At 42.1% G+C, this 26,683-nt stretch overlaps 1 protein-coding gene across 1 annotated transcript in view; it reads right to left on the bottom strand.

Moving 5' to 3' along the window:
- The window catches only part of atrnl1a (attractin-like 1a), a 194,736-nt gene that overhangs the window by 47,823 nt on the left and 120,230 nt on the right, over nt 1–26,683 (bottom strand). The window contains exon 27 of the mRNA XM_076104205.1: nt 22,856–22,934. Within this exon, the coding sequence (XP_075960320.1) occupies nt 22,856–22,934 (79 nt within the window). The remainder of the gene's footprint in view (nt 1–22,855; nt 22,935–26,683) is intronic.

The following is a 26,683-nucleotide window of genomic DNA, read 5'->3' as shown; positions in this document are numbered from 1 at the left end:
GGACTTGCTCTTGGAATTTGATTGGCCCAGGAGGAGCGGGTCCTCTTGAGAAGCCGCCGAGTGTCACTCCAGACAGACGAGAGCGGATGTCAGCTCTCTACTCGGCTGCAATCACCTTCCTCCCTCCCTCTCTGTCACATGCGCACACAGGCAAACGTGCACATACAATACAACATCTCAACCCATGAATGTACTGAATGACGGGACCACCGCAGTGAAGCAACAAGGCCTCGTACAAGAATGAAAAACAAGGTCATTTGTCAGGGTCTTCTTTAACGATTGATATGAGAAATGAGCCATAACGGTTTTCTGATCGGCCTCCATTTGGTTATTGTAGAAAACGACGTATATTAATTAACAATTGATCAAATGGCAGTATTACTGTACTGCATGTGAGAGGTATTGCTTGCAGAAACAAACCCAGAAAGAACAATAAACCAACACTGAAGTTCTTCAGCGCTTTTAACCAGCCAAAAGACAAAGGACAAAGTTAGCAGTTATTTTGATATGAGCCTTAATATTCTCTTAGATTTTGGACATCGTAATATGGCATAAGTGTCGTCTCTTCCTGGTTTTAAAGGCTGCATTACAATGAAGTGATGTGATTTTCGTAACCTGCTGTTATAGCTGTTCTTTTATTTGCCTTTACTCACTTCATCATTACAACCACTTCACCTATCAGAAATATCACTATGTCAATGTTTTGTGAAAGCATCAATAGCCAATCCTGCAATATCATCACAATATCGATATAGAGGTATTTGGTAAAGGATATTATAATATGGGATTTTGTCAATGTCGCCCAGCCCGAGAAGAAAGTGAGGCATCTTGCAGCCTAATTTCACCAAAATTGAAACACGAAAGCTGCATTTTGCAAACTGAGATGAGAGTGAATACACAAAATGTTGACAAAAACACAAATCTGCAATTTCAATCTTTCACAAAAACTAAAATGGGTTGAGAAAGTGGTCCTACCTCTTCATCTGAATAAACCATTTAAAAACATATTGAATTCGATAAATGCATTGTCACAAGGCTGAAAACTTTTTTTTTTACGATCTTGCCAGTCACCTTAAATACTAAGTTATAGTGAAGGTGTGAATGGTCTTCTTTCTCTCCGACATGAACAGATGCAAAGACACATCTTCCCTCTGCCCTCTCTTCTCCCTCTTCTTTCTGTGTTCCACCTCTGGCAAAGCATTTAACTTGTGATGAACTCCTCTCACTGACCCACCCGTCTTACCAACCCGTAGGCACTTAGAATAAGTAGACAAATAGATCCTTCCAGATCCTCACACATCCTGACCAGACAAGATACGGGCCGGTCCCTCCCCTCAGACACCTCCGCCAATGTTTACGACCTGTCCGCTCTGTCTGGCTGCCAGCGAGGGGGAGGGGATTGGATCTGCAGCGTGTCCGTCACAGCTCGCCACCCACCGTAGCCCGTTACAAGACAGATAATGGAGCACGGGTCACGGACCACGCCTCTTCAGCCTCGCCTCGCCGCGCCCAGTGAGACGTTTCACAAAGAAACAGAGGAAAGGAACCACGCAGTCACAAGTCTCTAGTCCACACATGTAAAGTCGCTACACACACACACACGGTCCAGTGCTCACAACCTAGAGCTCCTTCAGTCAATAGCTGGCAGGGCGGAGTGGTGACCATGGTGGAGTCACTGAGCTCGAAGGAAATGTGATGTGATGAGGTCACAGTGATTACCATTACAGAGCTGGGTGGTCCGATATTGTGGAACTGGGTGACCAGTGACCCCCCCCATCGCTGTCGATCCATACATTCATCCATGTTCAAGTTCTTAAAGTTCTTAAGGTTCTTAAAGTGACAAATGCAACCATAGCACGTACTCTTGGGATTTCCACAGCAGTTGACAATTCCTCTCTCACTAATCTGAGGTCCTACAGTATGTGGTCTTACTGGCTATACGCTGCTGGAAATGGTAATGGATCTGTGTGTGTGTGTGTGTGTGTGTGTGTGTGTGTGCGTGCGCAGTAACATCTTTGTGTAGATGGATCTGTGCGTGTTTTTGAGATGTCACCCCACTTAATCCAGAAGTGTTTTTATGGAGAGTCTGACCTGCATCTTGTCGGAACACATGTGAGGTCATTACCATCACCGCTGCGGACATCTGCCGTGTGCACACAAGAGAGTGTGTGTGGGTGTGTGTGTGTGTGCAACTCGGTCTCACGGGAATAAGTAAAAAGGTCATTACCAGTTAGCAAAGCATTACATGGTGGTTGGCACGAAATGTGTTAAAATGACATGTCGGCAGCATGAAAACAATGCTAATGGTAAGCTAATTAGGATCTTTCTTTCCCATGGTGGACACACAAATTAAAGGCATCCCTGTGAATATGCAACGGACCGAGTTGGTGACTGTTGCGGGCGGGATGGGAGGTGGCTGCACCAAACAAACACAGGACTTTCAACCACAGGACTGGTGTTCGTAAAAGAGTTAATGTGAAGCAACGTTTATTCCCTGAACCTAACTAACTGGTTTTGTTGCCTACCGTTTACGTGCTTATTTTTTTTTGTTTATTATTATTAAATGTAATTACATCAGGGACCATGTGAAAAAAATACATTCATCTCAAGAAAAAGAGGAGACGCTTTGTACCAGACTTAGCTAACTCATTTCCAGCCAGTCGCTGGGCAGGTAAACGAAATACAACACGGAGCAAAAGCTATTGCTTAATTATCTTCCATCATTCAAAAGAGAATTTACTTTGTAAGAGTCCATGTCAAACTTTTAAAAGCTCTCATTCTGCTATCAAAGTCTTCACATTCATTTCATAATAATAATAACAATGTCAAACTTTTGAATAATCTTTTGGATATTAAATGTCATCATTTCTGCGTGGCAGCTTGGATCCTGAAAGCCCTGATGGCTAAAATGTTAATAAGTTAGCTAATAAAAGGAAAGGAACGGTATTTAGGCTGTCATGGCTGGCTTCTCAGCTGCAGGGGCTCTGTTGTTTGTTTTGAAGCACTAATAATGGCTGCGCAGACTTATAATTATGAACTTAGTGAGGTGAGGAAATTACTAGAGATGAATAGACAGCAGGGGACCAGATTGTTGGAAGGCACATATCAGAGTCTGTTCCTGACTCACTCCGATGACGGGAGGTGGAAATGAATACGCCTCGTTCCAAGAAAAACACAAAATCATCTCCTGCAGAATACATGCTCACAGAGAACAAAGGCATATAAAAGAGGAATAATCTGTCTGGAGTTTGTATCTCGATGAAGTGTTCTACAAAAAACATGGTAGAAAGAGACTAGGCTTCTGCTCAGGTTGAAGTCGGGAGGAGAAATGTTGGGAATTATGCTGGGTCACTAAAATCTGTGCAGTGATAAAAATAATGACCGTCTAATGGGTCCCCATTATGTTCTATTTAGTCTCTCAGACAAATTTCAGCCGTAAACACCACTTTTCTCATATCACTCACACTGAGCTTTTCTCTCATTCAGTAAATCTGTTTTGTTGGGTAAGTTCACTATTACCTCTTCCTCCTTTTCCCCACTTTTTGTCTTTCATTCTCTCTGACTAACCCACCAGCTGCAGTGAATAGACATCCTTCCCACCTGTTTCCCTCCTCTCCATCTTCCTCTCCATCCCCCCCTCCCGTCTCCTTCCTAACAGATGGCAGACAAGTGCAGGAAAAATTCCCAGAGTGCCGTGGGAGGTGTTTCTCCACGAGCGTGTTTGTGAATGTGCGCTTAGACCTTTATTTACATCAGCAGGCGTGGCCCCGGCCGCCGCCTCCCATCTGTCAGCCAACCACGAAGCAGCACTGCCGCAACCCAGAGATACAGACAGTTGGCGCTGACCCTGTTCACAGAAGATGTGAATGAACATGTTCATGTTACGGTGGTGTTGACTTTTTTCGTTGGAGTTGGATCTTTGGGGGATTTAAAGGAGACAAAGCAAGTGTTGTGCGTGTTGCCTTCTACTTAATTTAACCACAACATTTGAATTTAAAGCTTATCTGGGCCGATCATATATGCTTAATATTGCCATAAGCCCAGTGGACTGGATTCACTTCACTGGAAGGTGCCCAGCGACACACCAAAAGGAGAAATCAAGAAAAAGAAAACAATGTTCAGGTTAAAAATAAAATGCCTCTCGTCATCCTCCTCATCGCTAAACTCACATTAAACATGTTTAATGTGCTAATGCAGCAATGCTACGCCAAGACAAAACAGGACACTCGAGGAAGTAAGAAACTTAGCAAAACATTAATAATAAACGAAATCTAGAATTAGAAATTTAAATAGAACTAAAATTGCCTCTTTGTGGTTGTTTGCCTCCACCAAAAATCGCAGTTTGCATCCATGTCTGTCCAAAATGTCAACACTTCATTTATTCTTAGTACAAATGTGTGTGAGATTGTTATACACGGCGACGTTTGACCTCCACATTCTAAATCGGTTATCCTTTGTGGATGTTTGCGCTAGAAGTACAGAAATGTCCTCACGCCATTCCTGAGACGGCGTGAGGACATTCATCGCTTTCACAAGAAGTAGAGTGAGTTAATCAAAATCAAATCAGTTCATCCTTGGCTCCAAGAGGACGTTAGTGCCAAATCTGACGTCTTATAGATATTGTACTTTTTGAAGATGTTTTGCATCTGGCAAGGAGATTCGTTGGAATTGCATAGATTAAAACTATTTATACATTTTTCAAGGGCATTTGCTAAACAACTAATGCCCCTGTTGTTGTGGGAGGGGCAGTCCTATGTATTAGATATACCACTACAAATAATAATGTTAGTTAAACATCAGCCAACCTTCCCCGAAATTCATTTACATTAGCATAAATTTGTTCAAGGGTTCAAAGCGGTCACATCATATCTTTTGCGTTTACTGTGACTAGAGACTATTTTTGATGTGAAAACTTTGCTGAGGCCGGCCTCAAGCAACCCCAGCAGTTAATGATGGCAGGTTGCGTCCACAGCAACGCCGCTGACAGTAACCACAACAATAACTATGAGACTAATGAGTCTGTTTTCCATCCCGGAGTTTGTCTCCGAGTGTTTCTGTGGATGTGCGTGCGGATGTGTTGTGCTGACCGATAACTCCCGCTGCCAGCTTCATTAAAAGTTAGATTAGTGCTGTTTAATGAGAGGCGGCGGCTTGTTAACAAACAGGTCACACCGGAGAGAGAGAGAGAGAGAGAGGGGGGAAGGCAGGGAGGGGAAGAAAGACGGGTAAAATATCCTCATCAGAGGCGGTGAGGACAAAGCTGGAGCTTGCATTGAATTTGTTTTGATGGTGGGGTGTTTATCTATCTTAAAAGGCACTGTCAGCTAATTTGTAGCTTTTTGAGCAGTGCCAAGTCTGAGAGAACAACCTCTGATGATGTCATAGTGACGTCATCAAGGTTACCTGGCTTCGAGACCACCCGGTTTTTAATGCGTTACAAACTAGGAGGTGTGGAGGTTGAAAGACGTTCCCTTTTTACCGGAAAGAATGAGTCTGATGAACAACACTATCAAGTTGCATGATGGGTAAAGTAGGATCCAGTGTTTTTGGAGTCTGACTCATAGTAGGAACAAAATGTCAGGATATTTCAGCCTCTGCAGCAGGATTTTGACCAACCGCTGAAAATAAAATCTGCTGTCTCCTCTAAGTCCCCCAAACAAATATGATAGTGTTACTAAACTAACACACTTCTGAGTTCATCTCACCGGTCCTCTTTACATGTTCCAAAAGCTGAAAGCTGTTTAAAAGGAATGATGTTGAAATATTCCCACGAGCTTTGGAAAACCTGCAGGATCAACACAATCTTTTATCTTTGCCTTGAGACAATATCACACACAGACCGTGTGTGACATTTAATTACAAATTGAAGTAAAACACATTTTGTCAGTGTTGTAGGATGCTATGAAACGACAGATAGCATTATTATAAAAATGTTTGGGTGACTTTAGCTGTACTTAAGGCTCGAAACAACGCTTGTTGATTTCAATTTAGACAATATTTATGTGTAATAACTCGGCGGGTGATAAATGCGCCCATTTTATTCCACAGCCTGAATATTACGACAGGGTGATAAACCCGTGTGAACCCTGTGGACATTTGCTGCCTTTTAAAAAGGACGATGAATCATTTTTTATCAATTGAAAAAAGCTCCAAAACAACTTGCCACCACAGCGCTGGGACAGCTTCTGTTTTCACCGTGATGTACAGAATATGTTTTAAAGCATTTAGAAAGTACCTGCACACGACCGACACTTACTGCAAACCTTCCCCCAGAGGTTCCTTCGTGTGGAGGCTTGAGCTGTTTCAATATGGCATTAATCACACTGGCAGGTAGTCCTCCTCAACTTCTGTTTACTTATTTGTTCTTTCTCTCTTTTTACTCAATATTTTTCTGTCTTTATCTTATTTCACTTTTTTTAATACTTTCACATTTCTATTTCTTGCCTTCTTTTACTGACTTCCTTCTGTTTTTACTACATTATAGTCGACATTGTTTACCCTTCTTTCCCGCTTTCATTCTCTCCTTTCTTTAACTGCTTTGATGAGAATGAAACTCCTGCAAATTAAAAATATATTCCTTTTGCCGTGCAAAGTTAAATGAAACTCTTCTGTGAATCACGGAATTCAGTTAACTGTAAATACTACATTAGTTTTAAGAAAATAAAAATCTGAATGCAGGACTCTTATTATTGCTGCTTTTACTCTAAAATATTTGAGTTCTTCTTCTTCCACTAGTGTGGAAGAGTACAAACATATCAATTCAGAAAATATAACTGGGGAGCTTATTCAGGGATTAACTCTGGAAATGTCAGGCTTCTCTCAGCTCTCCTGTCCCCCTCTCCCTTTGTGACTCTCCTCTCTCTCTCTTCACCTCCACACCTTCATTAAACGTTTGTTAAAAAGTTTGAATAGTTCAACTTCAGAGAGAGAGAGAGAGAGAGAGAGAGAGAGACAGAGAGACAGAGAGACAGAGAGAGTTCTGTTTTAATGAAGACAACAAAGCTCTATGCATCATTAAGTCGCACATAATTAAAGAAAGAAGAAACTCAAGTGTTTGATTAAAAGAGCTTTTGTCTGAAAAACACCCTCAAATGCATCAACACACATGCACGGACACATGTACACAAACAGACAGACACACGGACATGACCATGAATACACAAACACACAGAGTATGAAGAAAAACACGGCCCTCTCTTTTTTTGAGGTAATGATGCCAAAAGCAACGGATGAGGGCGGTTTAACTTGATCAGAAAGCGCACACACACACACACACACACACACACACACACACACACACACACACACACACACACACACACACACACACACACACACACACACACACACACACACACACACACACACACACACACACACACACACACACACACACACACACACACACACAGGCCTGTGTCCCGATGGGGGGTTAATGTCATCTCCGTTTGGTTGATTGCAGTGGCTTTTCGCCCCTGGAGACTTTTCCACTAGTCTGCACAGTTACACTCTTTATCTGCTCTTCATCTCCACATGCAGGCAGAATCAAACACGCTGACAAACACAGAGTGGGACAATCCAGACAGAGGAAGAGACAAAAACACTAGAAGCCTCTCTGATTATCAAATGCCCTTCAAGGCAGGTTGGAAGGTTGGAAGGACAGATACATTTGTGAAAGGTCACATTTCTACGTAAAAGCCTGTGGAGCAAACACGAGCAGAGCACGTCAGCACATCATATAGTGTTAGCACTTCTACGCTACGCGAGAGGAGAGAACAGAATGCTATTCAGAAAGACATGGATAATGAAGCGGTTTGAGAAAGTTTAAAGCATGACAATCATGTGTGTGTTTGTGTGTGCGTTAAATCTACTGATCATTAAGTCCATCCGCTGCCGCTGTCTTGGTTATTCTAAGAGAGACGGTCTGAAGCTTCTGTCCATCACCTGTTTCTCTCTCCACTGCACAACCGTAATTACCTTCTCAGGCAATCAAAGAGAAACATGTACACTCCCACGGCCTGAAGAAACCCTCTGTTCCAACCAAGGCTGCCCTAGAGTCTGCAAGCAAAAAGTACACTATTTTACTTTACATGACTTCTGCTCATCTGCATTACCTGACTGATGATGTTCACACCACAGTCATAAAAACTAAACTATAATGGACTAAGGAGGACTCTCTGAGGGACCAGCTTATGGACGTTGAACAACAAAGAGGATCACAAATGATCCTTTACAGTGTGAAAAACCTAAAAGAGATGAAGTACACAGTAATGTAAGTTGGAAAGTTTTTGGTCAGAAAACATCCACATCACAAATATTCGTCGTTTTGGTTTAAACAAGACTCCAAAGTCTCTCTGCTCTCTTTCACAGCCCTCAGTGGAGTCCTTTTCCGCCATATTAAACCAATCACACATGTTCGATTAAGAACCATTAATTTGCCAAAATGCAATCCCACTTAACCCATCAGAGGGTTTTTAAATCACGCCCAATTACCCTGCCACCGCAGCACTCTGCCTACATTACTGAGCAGATCACTCAGTCGGAGAGAGGCCCTGTCCCATTACAGTCGAGCGGGAGAAGAATTGAAAACTGTACTCTGTCAGACCTGTCCAGGAGGTGAGCAAGGGGGACAGAAGAGAGCAATACTTTCTGTAAACTTTGTTTCAGTAAAATGTTATAGCATCGGCTGGCATCGTGGCTCGTTGGTCACAATGTCGGTAGTTCTGTCTCACACAGGCTGTGTCCACTATTTTACACTTTTCTACAGCGCCTCACCTGAGCAAACTGAAAGTTGCACCGACATGCCCGGACAATTTCTACTCATAAATAAAGGTGTTTGTATACCAAGTACATTTTTGTTGTCCACATATGTCAGATGTACACATGGAGTGTAGTTCTGATCTTTAAACTACAGCTCCAATGCTCAGTTCAAACGCATGGACGTTGAATGAGCTACCTACTAACTCAAAGTTAGCCTTGTTGTGAGCGTGTCTTTCTATAGTTATGATTCCTGTGATTGACATGTGACCTATCAAGGTTTCCCCCCACATTTAGCCCAGAATGTCTAGAATATATGTCCTTATTTGATGATTCTCCACTTCCCGTTGGCACAGAAAAGAGGGTGCTCTATGTGTTTGTAGCTACTGTAGAAAGTGAGGGTGTGGGGGTCAGGGTGAAGGAGGGTTATGAACCCTGTCTGACTTTCTTGCAGGACGCTGGAGCTCCAACATGTTCCCAATACCCGATTGTCACATACCAATGTCAGCGTCTCAATAGAACGTGAAAAGGTACCCTTTGGCTAATGTGTAGTGGCGCGTCAGGCTTTCAATGGACTCCTATGTTAACCCATTGCCGGCAATTTTAAACATGAAGAGCAGGTGATCGGGTCATCTGTTCAAATGTTTACCCAACAGCAGCAATATCGGACACTTTGAGCTTTGTGATTCCCGTCAGAGATCCGAGGCAGGACACACATTATCTGCCTGAATATTGGATTCAGTTCAACATTTGAAAAATATATTTTCTCACTGCCAATTCCATTTTTAAGGTTTTTGAGGATATTCCCAATATTCATAAAGATACAATATGGGAGTTTCTTTCATAATTAAAGAAAATGTCACTGAATTTGTGAGAAATCCTGTTTTTTTCATCACTTTTGCAAAGCCAACGGCTCAATAAGATGCTAATCAAAGCTGGGTTAACAGAAGCTTAGAGCAGTTGTTTCCACACCTCTGCTGGTGTCATCACCACTATTTCACACACGCTACTGAAGGATGATTAAAGATATATTTACTGTTGATTAGCCATGTTTTCAAGTTCAACATCTGTCCAGAAGATATCCGTCTCATTACAACTCAACAAGTCCTTACAACTTGAAAACTTCATGGATAAAAAAAATGTAGTGTGTCAGATGCATATTTGAAAATGTACAATACAAACAAAGTGATGCGCTACAATGGAAATACATGGCAAAAAAAGAAGGAACAATGGGGTTTATGTTAGTCAGCAAATGACTGTAGATGTTTGTATTTATGATCTGCATTGTGTAGATTATTGTGGAATCATTTGAGTGAGATGCTTTTGTTCACAGGTCGATGCTTCAAAGTGGTAAAATTAAAAAAGGTATGACTTTTGATTCACACATTTTATATGTAGGTACTGGTCTGTGCTCTTGCATGTTCATGTTCTTTTCTGCCTGTTGTCTAGGTGAAGTTAGAAATGAACTGATAAGTACATTAGATTATGAACAGGAACAAGAGAAGAAGAGGCAGAGAGGCAGAGGAGGTGGAGACACTGCGCTCCGCTCAGAGATGCTCTCATTAGAGACATTAATTGTTTTTCTGGCAGTGGAGTCACTCAGGACGTTGTATGTGGAGCGAGTGAGCAGTAATGTGCGTCTATCCGCCTGCAGGTCTACGCAGGCAGGTGCTTGTTGCCAGGCTGCTGGTTGCCATAGAAGCTGTTTGTGTATTGAAGCTGATGGAGAGAGAGAGTACGATGTGTTGACTCTTCAACCTCAATGCTCTCCTGTCCTTCAACTTTACACTAAATCCACAGTTACAGTTAATCAATTATGGACTTTTTTCAATCAATGAACGACACGTCTAATACCTCTAATACCTAAACAACAGATCACGTATTTCGTCATTTTATGTAGATGCTAAAGTAGTAACTAGTTATGAACATAACTTATTATAACCCTCTTGGAACCACTACTCTTATCAGAAAATAGTAAGAGACAAAGTCTGGACTTGTAAAGAAGGTGGATTTTGTGTGTTTGACAAATGCAACAAATAGTAGTAGTAATAGTGGTTCATAATTAAAAACAATAACTGAAAAATGTGGCTAAAACATGTTTGGTGTAGTGTCAGTGGTTGTAAGGCAACAGCGTTAGAATAATTTTAACACGTGATACTAAAACAAGATGACGGATAGAGTTCTGTTACCGGCAGGTTTTTCCTTCCATGAAGAACAGTTAGGTTTCAGTCTGACCCTGTTTATGTTTGTTTGTGCATCATGAAGCTTTTCTTTCCAGCCACAGACTCCAGCAGGTTTGATTTGACTCATTAATTCCTCCTCTCATGTTGATGTTGATCAGTTAAATCACTGCCTGACTCGAGACAGAATCATTACTGCTGCCTGTCTATCGTGTGAATGCACACATGTGAAGTAGACGCAAATAGTTTGACATTCATAGGAATTTCTGATTTTCATGCTTGTTTACACACATACACACACACACACACAGTTGGGTTTTCATGACTTTTGGGGACATTGCATTGACTTATATTCATTTCCTGGAGACTTAGCCTAACCATAACCGCTACCAGCCTCATCCTAACCCTGATCATAACTTAAACCTTACCATCACCTTAAACCAAGTCTTTACCCTAAAATTGTATGATTAACATTATGAGGACATGCATTGTGTCCCCATAAGGAAGGCGAGTCCCCACAATGTGAATGTGTTTGCGGATTGATGTCCCGACAAGATGGGTTAAACACACACACACACACACACACACACACACACACACACACACACACACACACACACACACACACACACACACACACACACACACACACACACACACACACACACACACACACACACACACACACACGATGGGCCAAATGCCCTGGGGACTAAGCTTTGGTTCAGATGTTAAACTTTTAATAACCACCAGTTCTCAGAGTCGTATCACAGTCGTAGTGAGGACGTGTGCCCGTGTTTGCTTCGGACTACAAAGTGCTTTTAGTCACAAAGGACGACTCAGTCAAGTAGAAAAATGCAAATCTCTCCTCACTTCCTGCAGACGGCCTCAGGAGGAACCCTCATGAACACAGACGGTGGACAGAGTGCAACAATAGAAAGAAATGATCTCTCATTCAGCGGCTCTCTGACCGGTTCACACAGCATTGAAGACAATGTTTAGTCTAACAGCCTCGGAGTGGAAAGTGAATGTCATTATACGTTGTCATGTATTCTACTTCTAATGAACACAAAGTGAGATCATTTGAGTTTTAAGTAGAGAAACATGCAGGCACACACAGACCTAGCACCAGAATATTCTACACTTTTTCAGTGACCATAAATTATGTGAATGCTGTGCTAAAACAAATAGCTTAGTAAGCAGAAACATTACATTACTATTAAAAGGGGAGTCAGCGCTTCGGGGGAAAGATTGTTGATATTTGAACTCAACTCCAACAAAACAAATAACCCCCCCCCCCCCCCCCTCCTCCAGATTTGAGTCCCTCTCACTCCCGCTGCCCTTCTCTTTATATATCCGTGGCCTTTCAAATGTCCTGAGCACGAGCACAAACGCCCCCTGAAGCTGATTGAAATAGTGCTGTGTGGCTCGGTCCGGGGCGCTTTGCTTGTTTAGCATTTACAGAGCCTGGGCTGTGTATCAACACACAGGTCGGAAAAGCTAGCAGACCGTGATTCGCTGAATTTGACAAGAAGTGTATTGGATCAGAATCTCTGACCGCGCCTTTAAATGATCATTTTGACAAAGTGAAACCTGTTCGGGTTTCAGGATCAGCAAGGCAATGTCAGCGTACTGGGAATATTCACTTTAACCTCATGTAGACAGACGTACATGTCACTCGTCACAAGGGATTATAAATGAAGTGATTTTAAATTCACGTTGAAACCGTTGCTGAGAGGGATCTGTGCTGTTGTGATGGATGGGTGACCAAGATGCATTTCATTCCCTCTTTATGATGCTTTTATTGCATTTCTGCATGTGTTTTTCAGTGAGATATCCGTCTCTGGACGGACACTAGCTTAGGTTATAAATGCTGGGGATCAATAAGTTGCACTGGTCCGTGCTATGCAGTTATGTACAAAAGCTCTTAACTAAAGGTCAACTAACTAGCTTTTTACAGACACACTAAATTTAGTGCCGTTGCTGATGTGAAGAACTGAGATACTGCACATCTTTTGACAACACCTTGAGATGCGGTTGAAAGCTCAAGAAAAAGTAAGTGGACCCTAAGATAGGATATATTTGTCAAAATACAATTTCATGGTCAAAAATGACACTCATTGATTATTTTTAATGTGTCTGTTTTTAAAAGGCAAAGGAATTAAATACATTATAAATAGATTTAGTAAATACTGTTCACTAAGACGTATAATGTAAATTTTACTTGTTTTATTCCTATCATATTCCATTACAAAATCCATGTTAACTTATCCCTCATTCCATATTTTGAAAGATGAAACTTGAGATGTGATTAGTCTAATTGCAGATCCTTGACACAACAAACAGTACCAGTAAAACAATTTGCACTCAGAGTTCACTGTGTTATGCAAACTGCTCTCTCCGCGGACAAACCTCATTATTGGTTTGTGTGTGTACAGCGTCTCATTTAATCCCCACAAGCTATTTGGCTTCCACTCGTTCTGAAGCAAAAGGGTTCCCTGATATCCACCCTGATATTCGTTAAGGTATCTGAAATGAAGTTTGGTTCAGTTGAGATTCAGTTTAATCTGCTTCCTAAACAAATCAACAATCACTGCAACAGCAGTAGTTCCTCTTCTGGATGCATCTTTTGTGCGAGCAGCTAATTGGACTGAGATTGTTCTACACTCAAGGAATTAGCTGCATGTTCGGTTTGCTACATTCAACTTTAGAGAAAATTTTTTAACTAAAGTGACAGAGTAATTTACAGTTTTGGGTAATGAGTGTAGTGTAATAATATGTTAATTTGTGCTTGACGTGAAAATAATATTTCCTTATAAAAAAAACACATGATATAAAATGTACTTGCACACTAAACAGGTAAAGGAATGCGTCTTTATTCTTGTTTATTGCCGTTTCTGTAACTCTGCACTAAATTGTGTCATGAGAGTTTGAACATTGAATTTCCACTGCGGTAAACATCTGAGATACACACTAAGCTAACATCAAAGTGATGCTGAACTTTATCGAGAATGCTTTGAATGTGGAATTAAACAAATATACTATTTTTACCTTTTTCCCCCAAAAAGATTCAGGCACTTGAAAGCATGCTTACAGTATTTTGATGAGATGACACACCTGCAGGATGTCGACAACCACTTTAAAACCCAGATCTAAAATTCAGTAAGGTATATATAGCTCTCATCCACAGTGTGCATTCAAAGTTCTGCAGAAGCACCCCCGTGTGTGTGTGTGTGTGTGTGTGTGTGTGTGTGTGTGTGTGTGTGTGTGTGTGCCTCCAGTTTATGAAAAGCTTCTTAGTGCAGGATTAGGATCATCATTGTCCACTGGTTTATGATAGGACAAGGATTACGTTAGTACAAAGATATGTTTAGCAACACATACCAGAACTCACACACCCACACCGGCCCTGTATGCAGGGAGGGAGCTTAAAGACCACTGCAGCGACTTTATCTGCACAATTTAAATTCAAAACATTCTTCCGCGGTTTTGGCTTTGATCTGTGCAAGGTTTTTTTTAAACATGCAGGACACACATAGTCGGCTATGATGGTACAATTGCATGATGAAGTTTGGATACAAGGCTCCGAGATGATCCACAGCAAGACAGGTACTGGTCTACTTTGTTTAGGCAACTCCAAGCACTTAAGCATGCTGACACGAGTACCAAAACCGCCATTGTTCCCTACTCGTACCAAGTGTTTTATTAGCCTAAACCTGCCAACATGTCCGGTGCTTTGTACTCCCACAGTCCATCCAATAATAATGTTTCTGTCTTTTGTTTCTGTATGTGAGGAATGAGGAACAATGTGAACATATTTTATAGACGAGAGGGTTGCTTATAATCAGGGACAGATTATATGTGGGCCCAAATGGTAATAGTCCAAATTCTGGTAATTAATCACTAGTGTTTTGAGGTGGTTTTGGTAAAAATAGTATTTTTGAAACTGTACAAGTTGAATGTGTAAGGAGTAGGTGCGAAGTCAATGACTTGAACGAAATGTTTTCGCACAAAACGGATTATTGCAACCGTTCCAAACTAATAATCATGCAGCCTAAAGGTAAGACCATGCGTTGGGTTAAAGCGTCAGTAAACATCAAACAAACGCACACAGTGATTTTTATATCAGTTGTCTGTCCATATGGACATGCAGACGCCCCAGAAGACAGACAAATAGCCAGTTGAGGAAAGGTCTAGGAGTCAAAACACCGATTCAAGCGTAAAGTTAGTAATAACAGCCAGACCACCCATTCCCACCTTGAGTCAACATTGCCCGTCCGTCACAATGACAACCGCGAGCAGATTTCTCGGATAGCGGCAGAAATAAAGACGCAGAGAAACAAAACGAGACGGTTGAGTGGAGTGAAAACAGAGGGGAGGGAAGGGAGATATATTAACACAGACGGACGGCCTACGGCGCTTTCCGGTAAAAAATCCTAAACGGAGCAGACAGACAAACACAACCCAAAAAAAAAAAATAACTATCTCAACCACCATATGGCTCCGGGAGATGTCCTTGCTGTGTCCCTCACAAAAACTCCCCCCTCTCTTCGTTCCTCTCTCCCCCCCTCCTGTCTCTCTCATTTCGGCGCTTTTTGAAGTTTGCTGGTTTGTGGTGCTGCTGAATTCCTCTCTGAACACCGGCACCTTCAAGCTAATCTGGATCTGTGATGGTGACGGCGGTCACCTGGGCCGCGCTGATAGCAGCGAAGCATCATTAACATTTACCGCATCTCATGTTTTCAAATTCCTTATTCTCAACCAGAGGATAAACAGAACTTGAAAATTCCACTGAGAGTTTCCATCGCTGTCACTGTGTACATTAGCATGTCAGAAATACTTTGCAACACATACATGTACAGACAGAGATAGAGATGGAAAGAGACCTGCATACAAGTTTAGGAAGAAGGTTAAGGCAAAATTCCAAATACTGCTGTGTGTGCGTGTGTGTGTGTGTGCGTGTGTGTGTTTCATAACTGTTCTTTGATGAAAATTACACACCACAGTTGTTCATCATATTGTGTTGGATTTCATTCTTAAATAACGCGGATATTAGAATTTAAAGTAGTTCTTCTTTCAGTTAAACTTTTCTGGAGTTTTTCTTTGGAGAAGAGCAACAAGCCTAAAGCAAAACTGTTCACACAATTAGTAATCTGCTGGTCTGTTGTCTGATTTAAAAACACATTATCACCAGAAACTGGTCCCTGTTTATGAATTAAAACAATGATTTCTGCCTCAGACATTGGAAGAATCTTTGGCTGCCTAATGTGTGGATGAACATGTGTCATCCAACACAGTGCTGTAGGGAAGAAAAATAAACATCACCAGCAGGAATGTTGCCAAAGTGGTAGATTAACAATTACAGAAAGATAAACAATATCGCTTCAAAAAGCGCTCATTTGAGCTGCAGACAGAATAAACCACCATTACAGCCCCCCAAGATACGGGATTTCAAAGATGTTCTGAACAAACCGGCAGCATTTCTAGAACTTGACAAGTTGATGACCGTCGAAAGGGCTCGCGTACATATCTTACTCGCGCATAAACATGGAATCAAATCAAAACATTAGCTGATGCTCGTCAGTAGTTGCTAGCATGTAACCTGATCTCTGCTGATCTGTGCCCAGGTTCTGCACTGCTTACAGGCAAACGACAGCACTTTCTCACGTTAACTCAAGCCGGCATGCTGTCTTGTTGAGTGTTTGTAGTTTTAGTTATATTACACGTTGGCTTGTTGATTCAAGTTTCTGCTGGAAGATGTGGAAAATGTGTTAACTCTTTTTAAAAGTTGATGTGATTTGCTTAATTGGTCAAGGCCTCTGACTTCATGTGAAACGACTTACTATATACTGTATGTTTGTGCAGTTGGCACACTTGCTATTGTGACTGTAGAGTCTGTGTGGTCGGATGTTAAAGCAAATGCAGCATGGTGGCTTGTTGTCGTGTGTGTGTGTGTGTGTGTGTGTGTGTGTGTGTGTGTTCCTGTCTAGTCCCTTTGATTTGTTTACACAGCGGCCATCTACAGACACCCAGCTATGCTTGGCCACATTAAACCTCTTCTCCTAATCTGTCACCTCGATTAATGCCAGCTAAAACAAAAAACACATGTGTACTTGTACAGCACCAACACACACACACACGCACACACACACACACACACACACACACACACACACACACACACACACACACACACACACACACACGCACGCACACACACACACACACACACACACACACACACACACACACACACGCACACACACACACACACACACACGCTTTGGCATTCACTGGTCCAGACGTGCTAATCTCTCCAGCTGCAGATTGGAGTGTGTCGTTGCCAAGGACTGAGCAATCAGAGCACGACATCATCTCTACAGAACTCGGGGAGACCTAACAGTAACAGTTACAGAAGAGAAAAGCCTTTGTTTGGAAAACGAACAGCCACTGAAGCAGTCAGTAATCACATTGTAAGCTTCTTTGTGTATCTATGTCCAATATTGCCTACTTACTGTCTTAATAAATGCCCATTGGTTCAATAACTCCATAATTCTGACACAATCTTTCATTTAAATTAACTTAAGCACCTTTACTCATCACCCAGCAGTTGGAATTACACTGTAAGAGACCTCAGGAAACCATTTACAGCAGCATAATTAGTTCCACAGGCCGGCTTATTGGATGCATTGCAGCGCTGACAAACAAAACAGCCTCACAACTTAAACTTTAATCAAGCTCTCTTCATTCCGCCGTGAATTCTCACCCTCCTGTAATTCAGAGTGGAATATCTCGGAGTGCAATTCCGTAATGAGTGTATAGGTTAAAGAAATTACACAATATGTTAATTGCCTCATGCAAGAGGAGGAGCACAAACATCTCATTTAAGAAAATGAATGTGGGAGAAGGAGGGGCTGCTGTATATGTGGGGATGACAGCAGACGGCGTCAGCTAACAGCAAACTCTTGACAAATCAGTGTAACGCGCTCAGAGGGAGGCCCGCCTGGGTCTTCAGGAGGCCGAGTCCGAAAAGTCTCAGGACAACTTATCGATGGTGAACTGTGGCAACATCTGTCTCTGATGTGAAAATGCTCCAGCAAAGAGATGAATAAACAAACAGAGACACAAAGTTTTAGAGAGAGACAGATGGACGGGAGGTGCAGAGAGGTTTTAGTGTTCATCATCTGTTAGGCAGTGAAAAAGACGAACACGGAAGCTATCCGCTTGTTTAGTGCAGTCGTTTGTTTAGTCTGGCTCATTCAAATGATTCAAATGATTAATTATCAAATATCGGACATATTTTATTTTTACAATTCAGTGGTTCTCTGCCCAATATTCCTGTTGTATTCGTACATGTATGCGTCTTTATTCTTTTTTTTTTTATGTATCTGGTTTTATTTTAATGGACTTTGTTCTGCAGTTTCTGTGCTTATATTTAAATGTGCTCTGTAAAAAGGGTCGACTTTGTATGGCTGGTGTTGTTTCGTTGGATCGTATTTATTTGAGCTGAATCGACATATATTTCGTTGTTAAATTGATCATATTTCAAACTACGTTACTGCTGCGTCTATAAACATAACAAATAAATGTAAATGAGAGTTTAACAGCGTCAGAAAACATCGTGAGAGCAAGCAGCCGAAAATCCCATTTTTTGCTGACCTCCGATGTTTTTACGTCTGAGCTCGCTGCAGTGATGTAGAAGTGCACTCAAGCTTGCGTCAGTACACCGTGACATCACTGGTGGGTGTGGTTTCATGTGAAACAATGTAAACTACTGACCACACCCAACCACAGTGTCTGATACAAATATTGAGATTTATATAAACTAAGCTTAGCTTTGCCGACAATGCCATGAAAACGTTCTCTTAAAACGAGTTATTTGACGCGACGGGTTCAAGGCAGAGGAGAAGAGAATGATGAAAACTGTATCTGAAGAAGTCCACCGGGAGGAGAGGACCTCAATCTTGTCCTCCTGGTTGGCCGTCTTTCTAGCTTTTCACATGTCTTCTGACTTAGTTATCTAGTCGAGAGGCGTGGACTAGCTGTGGTGGATTTGAAAATGCAAGCCCACAACACACAAACACACACGCAGTCTTCAGAGGGTTTTTTAACCCGATTACAGGAAACCAGAGAAGCCTTGCGCAATCTGTCTCTGCGCATCAGCATTAGAATTTCAAAGTAGCTTTTGATTGTTTGATCTCATAACCAAAAAACGATTGTTGGTTATAAAAAGAGCTATGAGGGGAAAAAAAGCAATTAACATAAAGCTGTGGTTCTATTAATACTCACTGTTCTCTGTGGTCTTGTGGCTGGTTGTGATTCATAATTAACTGTGAAGGAATCCCATTTTCACCTTCTGCTTTCGTTCCCCACTAGACCGGCTCTCTGGAGAGCGGAGGGGAGCGAGAGCAGCGAATCACATGATGCTCCACGCTGCAGAAAGACTAGAAAGAGCTTCTCTGGTTTCTAATATCACAATCTGACAGAACGGATGTCGACAACTATAGTGCGTCGGCACAAATATTCTTTTCATTTTTATTCAAAGGAAGCTGTACCGTTGAACAAGTCCATCGTGTTATTAAGCTGTGCTGCAGATCTGCATTGATGTTTTCAAATCGTCTCAGAAGTGTTTTACCTGTTGAGGTAGCTGCAGTCACATCTACTGTACAGCTGAGTGAGAAAAAGCATTTATATCTACGTATTAAACGTAACTATCGGGTGATTCTGCAAAACCTGGGATTCATTCCCGTCTCGTACAGAGTTACGTTACCATAAAACTAGACTCATTCACTTTTTTGAGGAAAGCATATTTTCTCCCAGTTTACAGTCGCAGTTTTAAACAGTGTGAAGCACAAAACAAGATGAAACTACCTGGCTATGCTCAGTAAAAAAGATCATGGTTTGGTTTAAAATGAATACTACGTGCAACCAAATCACTTGGTTAGAGGTAGGCAACAAAACTACTACCGTGTAAATGCTAACTTCACTCAAAACACATTGTACCTGTATTTTAATTTCAAAATATTAGATCTATACTCGAACACTAGATCTGATATCGCAGCACTTTGCAGTTAGGTTGATGTGAGATCTAGATCTATTTGGAGGCACAGAGAAGAAGCTGCACACGATCCCTATTTGATATCACAAGCTGCTCAGTGATAACAGCTCTTGCATATCACAATAACTATATCTATATATTTGGTCAATCTGGCTGTATTGACCATCTCTCTTCCGAGCCCCCGAGGCCCCTGACAACTGCAGTTTGTCTCCATAATAATCAGGCCAGCGCTAAATACATCAACACAAGGAGATGATCAAAACACAGCATTCAGCTCCATTGATTAGCATTGTTAATTTCTCGCTCGGTGGTGCAGAGTAAGTGAGGCTGCGTAGCTGGCTGGGACCGGATCTTCATCTCTGTTTGTGTCTCTGACTCTCTCTCACTGTGAAGCTTCTATCATATATGAGACAGTGTAGAGGTCAGAGTAAACTAGAACCTTTAGTTGCTTTATCTTCTGAAGGCAAGCGACCACCGGAAGACTGTTTGTCGTTTTTGAACAGCCGATCTGCCGCTCTATGGCTCAACGGTTGACGTGTAGTTTAGTTCAGGCAACTAAAACTAGAGTTTTAAAGTGAGAGAGGAACTTGTTTTTGTGATGACACGAGGAGGACACCTGACAGATAAATGGAAGCTTGTTTTAAGCCGTCATTTTTGTGATGAGGATGCGCTCCATGTCCAGGTGGATTTTTAAGGTGCTTTCCAAGACCAGCATTCTGTTGCGACGCCTACATTACATCTTCATCTACAACGGTTCATAAAGTTGCCGTGCGCAGTGTATTGTGTATTGCATTGCAGATACAGGTGTTGATCACATTGAAATCCAAATGTTTTCTGAAGGAAACACATTTGAAAATATCTTTGAGACAAATAGAAACATAAACACTATCTGTCTGGCTTTTCTCTTAACCGTTTTTAAGTCTTTTTTTCACAAATGCAGGGCAACACAGAGCTATAACTCATATACAAATACATTTTTTGGGGGGTGAAGTATTCCTTTGAAGGAAAAATCTGACATTTTGAACATTTGCCTGCAACAGGCCGTGTTCCTGTTATAGTGACAGGGCCTCCTCTGCTGACACTCGGCTCATTAACATAGCTTGCATTGTGGCTCACTTGCTTACAGAGGTTGGTTTTCGGTGATGACATTTTTAGGGAAGCTAAAAGGGACAAATCCAGAAGGAGCTTCCTGTAATGTAACAGCTGAGTGGGGAAGAAAATAAGTACATTTTTTGGGAAATGTCACAGTCTCCCTCTAAGCTTGGCTGAGTACCATTACTCAGTAAAATCTGTGGAAATGCGTTCTCTATTTCTCCAGTCAGCCACTGCTGGAGCTGCCCTACAGTGGAGAGATCACGCTTTGAGGGCATTTCATTTGCTTCCTTTGTGTCATTCTAGATGAATTAATTATGTGATGAAAAAAAAGCAACATAGGACATAAACTGTAGATGATGATGAGAACAAAGTAAAGTTGAATTAAGAGTTCCTACAGTGATGATTTGTCCCTTAAAGGCAGAGGTTTTCATTTATTAGATCCTCCGTTATCTAAAAGGAGGGATTGTAAAAAAAGAGAAGAAAGAAATCTGCCCCGAGTGAAAGACGAGGATAAATAGCAGGGAATCCGGGTAAATAAACCAACAGTGCAGTAAATGCAGCATTGCGGTTCTGCTGCGATATGAAACTGGCTCTCATAAATAATGTAGCTGATTGTCGGCCGGCCTGCCAGGAGCCGGAGCAACGCTCCTCACACAGCAGAAACACGGTGCGAGGCGGCCAAACACACAACACAGTGCCGGTATCAATCGCTGCACTGTCAAACGTGGAACCCATGACATGCACACACCGGTGTGCACAAATACAAAGAACTTCTTATTTCTGCGGGAAAGGTGCCGCGTTGCCATCTTCAGAATGAATGCAGCCGAAGAACGCGCTCCATCCTGTGTGCCTTTCCGGCTTTGTCAATCAATACATTGCAAATGCTGCATATTATACCTTTAAGAATATTAGCATCCTAACTGAAGCTGATTCTTTATGAAAGACCATTAAAGTAACTTAACATTTCGGCAACAGTGTTTTCTGCATTACGGCAGAACAGCGGCAGTGGCAGGAGGGGGGGACCTGAAACCAACAAGTGTATTTAAGCACAATAGCTCCCCGCGGAGCGCCTGTGAATTACACCAATAAAAACAGACTATTATCTTCGCTGCTCATAAGCAGCACTGATTCCTCCCTGGTGACTCACACACAAAACACTGGAAATAAAATGGCAACAAAAAAACATTAAACAAGTGAGAAAGTGACTGCGGGTTATTACTGAGAAGAGAACAGATCCAAAGCAAGTCAAACAGTGGAGCTGGCGAATTTAAACAGTGTTTGTGTGTGTGCGTGTGTGTGTGTGTGTGTGTTTGTGTGTGTATGTGTGAGGGGTCAGGAGTGAATATGAAATGATGCAGCATCTGTTGAGTCTTTAAGTGATATATCACTCCATTCCGCTTCGTTTAGCATCACTTCGTCTGAGTTAATTGGTTCATGAGGAGCACTAATTAAGGGGGATGGCCTTGTTTATTGTCACGGCGACGCTCGTTAAGCGGATATATCATTTTTTTTCTTCAAGACTTGTGACATTAACCCACCCTTCACAACTGCGGGTGGCGTGGAGGGGGGAGCAGTGTATATTTACTTTCATTTTTGATGTGGCAACTCGTGTGTAGCAGAGTGAAGCGCACACACACACACACACAGCTTGACACCACTCCACATGTGCTGTAAACAAATGTACGCATATACTGTGTAACGCATTAATACACAGGAAAACACATATTATACATGCAGTACACACACACACGAGGATGCGTCCTACCTCTCTACGTCGTGAGGCCCAGCAGGTCTGTTTGACTTTCCAAACCACAGCAGCGACCAGTAACAGAGACAGGAAACAGCTGGAGAAGGGAGAGGGACAATTGATCAATCAAAAACCAATAATCTTGCATGAACAAAAAAATATGCAAACATTATTCACATCATGCAAAATGCCATGGTGCAACTAACTGACCCAGCAAGGCACCACTCTGGCTTTTCCGGATACGTCTGTTTATCTGTGTCTAATGTGGGTTCACGTTAAATGTTTCTGATTCCAGAATTTTCTGTTTTCTTGTAAAAAATACTCGACAATATTACTCCTGCTCTCCTCTACAAAATAATTACATGAAACAATTATTCAACTACGACAATCTGAGAAGGGAAAATAACTGTTGCTCACTACTTTTAGACACATTCAACCTTTCAATGGGGCAACAAGTCAAACAGGTTTGTAGCCACTGCTTCAGGTTTCATTTGGATAGATATAATAATATAGTGTGTGCACACTTATAGAGCTAACAGACGAAGCTGCTGTTGACAAAAACATGAATGTTAATGAAATGCTCTCATGCATATAGTGTCCTTTGTAGTTGTCCCTATGGAAATAGGTTTTGGTACATCACTAACACATTGTGCTCCACATTATACAACTTAACTCCAGTATCTGCGGATAACATAATAATTGAAACGGCGTGTATTTCATGCTCGTAGTACTGTGTAATTGGCCTAAAAAAACACTGCAAAGAGAAGAAAAAAAAATGAATCACACAACCACAACACAATCAGAGAGCAGTATCTTCACACCCATTTACTGTCCTCCAGCTCCAGTTTCCGGAGAGCAAAGACGACAAAGGAAGGAGAAATTCTCGGAGTATTTGTGGCGAGATACGAGGCCGCGGTGACCACAGACAGCTGGGGATTTTAGGACAGCAAAGGGGGAGCGAGAGGTCAACTAGCAACATGATGCTCTCTAACAAAGAACAAGGTCTCATGCACACACAGATAGGCACACACACACACACACACCCAGCCTGAGCGTTCACTGTCTGGAGGGCAAAGTTATCTGGCCAAACACAAAGCTCCTCTCTCAACCAGAACTTCAGACAAGAACTCAAAACAAGCGCACCCAAAGATTTAACAACAGGAAGTCCCTGAGAAACTGCTGAGGACAGCAACTCCGGAACAATCCTCCTCTTCATCTATCCGTGTGTGTGTGTGTGGGGGTGTGTGTGTGTGCGATGAGTCTCTATCTGAAGACGACAGCATTGTAAAGGGTATTAGTGCCGTAATGAGCGTGGCATTTTCAGAGCCAGTCTGCTGAAGAGGCTGCAGTCATGACCTCTGCTGACCACCGCCGTCCCCTCGGCTGCATTCAGACACATCGCAAGCAGGAAATCCCCTCCGGTGATGAGGACGGGATGCTCAATGCTGCTGCTGCTGCTGCTGGATGAAAACCATCCGCTTTCAAGACTTTTTCAAGATAATGAAAAGTTTTCATGTAATGGACTTGAAAACGACCCCGACAAGGTAAATATGTACTTTACAGATATGATTTAACCACAACTGATAATGTCCCCTCGTACTGTTGTAAACAACAAACACAGATTTCAGTTCCAGAGGAGTTTCGGTTTCTGGTAATGGAACTTAAAGCCCATCTTGTGCTCGGGTTTCTGATCAGGCCTGCAGTCCCGCTACTGTACAGCTGATGCTGAAAACTAGTTACACATCATTTAGCCTCAGTTTGATCTGATCAGGTTATTACAATTCTATAGCACCGATAAAAAAAAACTTATTTAGAAGACTTGTTGGGATATAATGGGCAGCCTAACATTGTTACCTGGTCTTAATATCACTGTTTACATTTCTTTCTTATTGCATTTGTATATTGTCTTTTTCTACAGCACTTTGCAATGACTGGTTTTGACAAGTGCAATTTAAATTAGCTCTATTCTATTGTAAATTATACAATTTTCAAAATGACTTCCACTTGCTTCTGCTCGTCTTCGTTAGCTCGCCAGATGTGTGGGCCACCCCCACTACACTGAATATTCCCCAAAACGATTAAAGCAAAAACAAATACAGTCAGTAACTCCCCCGCCATGCTTTTTCCATCATTCAAACGCACCTTTAAAAAAAACCCTCCACTGGCTAAGATTTAAATCCAATCAGGCCCAACATTCTCCATTCCGTCCATATTACGTCAGCGCAGCATTAATGGGCCATAGGGCACGAGCTTAGCCATCTAACCAATGGAGCGGAGTGGCTAATTGTCGCTATTACCAAGGCATTAAGGAGAGGGATGAAGGGGGTGGAGGCGGAGGGGAGAGGGCTGGGAGTGTCCTGTGGGTTTGTTAACACTCCACTGAGCCTCTTGATAGGTTTAGCTTTAAGACTGTTCAGCCACAGGTAATAGCAATCGAACTGATTAAGCAGCCAGGGAATGTGGTCCATGTGAGTGTGTACATGATTGTATTCCTGCTCTTTTAAGTGGTGCGGTGGCTTGGTTTGAACAAGCAACAGCAGACGTCCAAATGCACAAGACGTACAGTATCTCTCTCACACACACACACACACACACACACACACACACACACACACACACACACACACACACACACACACACACACACACACACACACACACACACACACACACACACACACACACACACACAAGCAGGAGAACACAATGAAACATCTGAACCCCAGCGGGCAGAGCGGAAAATCAATAAGCTATTCGTTGAACATGAGCCGCAGATAGCTCACAATCGGAAACAGCTTTCCATCTGCACAAACAGCAAATCAAGTCGCTGTAGAGACGGGACAAACTGTTGCCTCCAGTCCTGAGAGAGAAGCTGCAGCTTCTGGTCCTCTAACATGTTCAACATTTAAACCTGTTGGTCAGTCCGAGGATCTGTGTCTTTTTCTAACTCCTTTTTTAAAATATTTCTATCTTTGTGTTTTGGACTTCAGCAAATGACGATGTGAATTAAGTGAGTGAAAGTTCATCTGTGTACCAGATGGCTACTTTACATATCTAGACATCCTAACAAACTCATTGCTATCCCGCCACACAGGGCTGCTGCCTTAAAGAAAATGGACTTTTTTTTGTGGGAAGAACTGAATGGATTTCCCATCGTCAGTCAAAGTGTCCAACCAGCTCCCATGCAGCACGATTGTCCACAGACCAACACAAGAAAACCTCGTAGGCAGCCTACGAACTTAGTCTCGTCTCAAACGTGCGTACCTGTAAACCTTCCTAACGTTCAGAAGGGTCAAGAGTTACTGAAAATCTGAAGGAATGATTGTAGTTCTGACACGTTCTGCAAGCTGCAATTACAACGCACAATACACTTTTCTTTCATTTTCTTTGACAGTGTGAACATCTGTGACATTTTCATATGGCAGATGTTAATAGTGAGGGACACCACTAAAGGCTCTAAAATGTCAGTCTAACAGGCAGAATGTGAGATTTTAACCCTGGACGACCCTACCTTTTAATGATTCTGATTGATAGTTCTTCTTCCTGTTCAGCCACCCATAAGAGAAGAGTTCATACAAATGGTGACATGAACACCAGAGTTTCTTTCAGTTACTACAGTGCACTCAAAGCGATTAGCTCGTCTAATACTGACACTGGAACACTGCCTCTTGGCACTGCCTTTAGACGCACTAGGTAACCATGTCTATATAAATGCATAGTGTCCTTTCAAAATAAACGTCTGTCTTCGCAGGAAGTAAGGCTTAGGCATCTAAACCACTTAGTGTGGTTTGTGAGTGGGTAGTCACTTCACTATGTTGTGACTACCCACTCACGTAACTCTCGTGA

This window comes from Anarhichas minor, unplaced genomic scaffold, assembly GCF_050575085.1.
Source record: "Anarhichas minor isolate MPS153535 unplaced genomic scaffold, ASM5057508v1 ptg000029l, whole genome shotgun sequence".
Lineage (NCBI taxonomy): Eukaryota > Metazoa > Chordata > Actinopteri > Perciformes > Anarhichadidae > Anarhichas > Anarhichas minor.
Note: the sequence above shows the minus strand (reverse complement) of the source record. Positions and strands in the feature narration are given on the sequence as shown.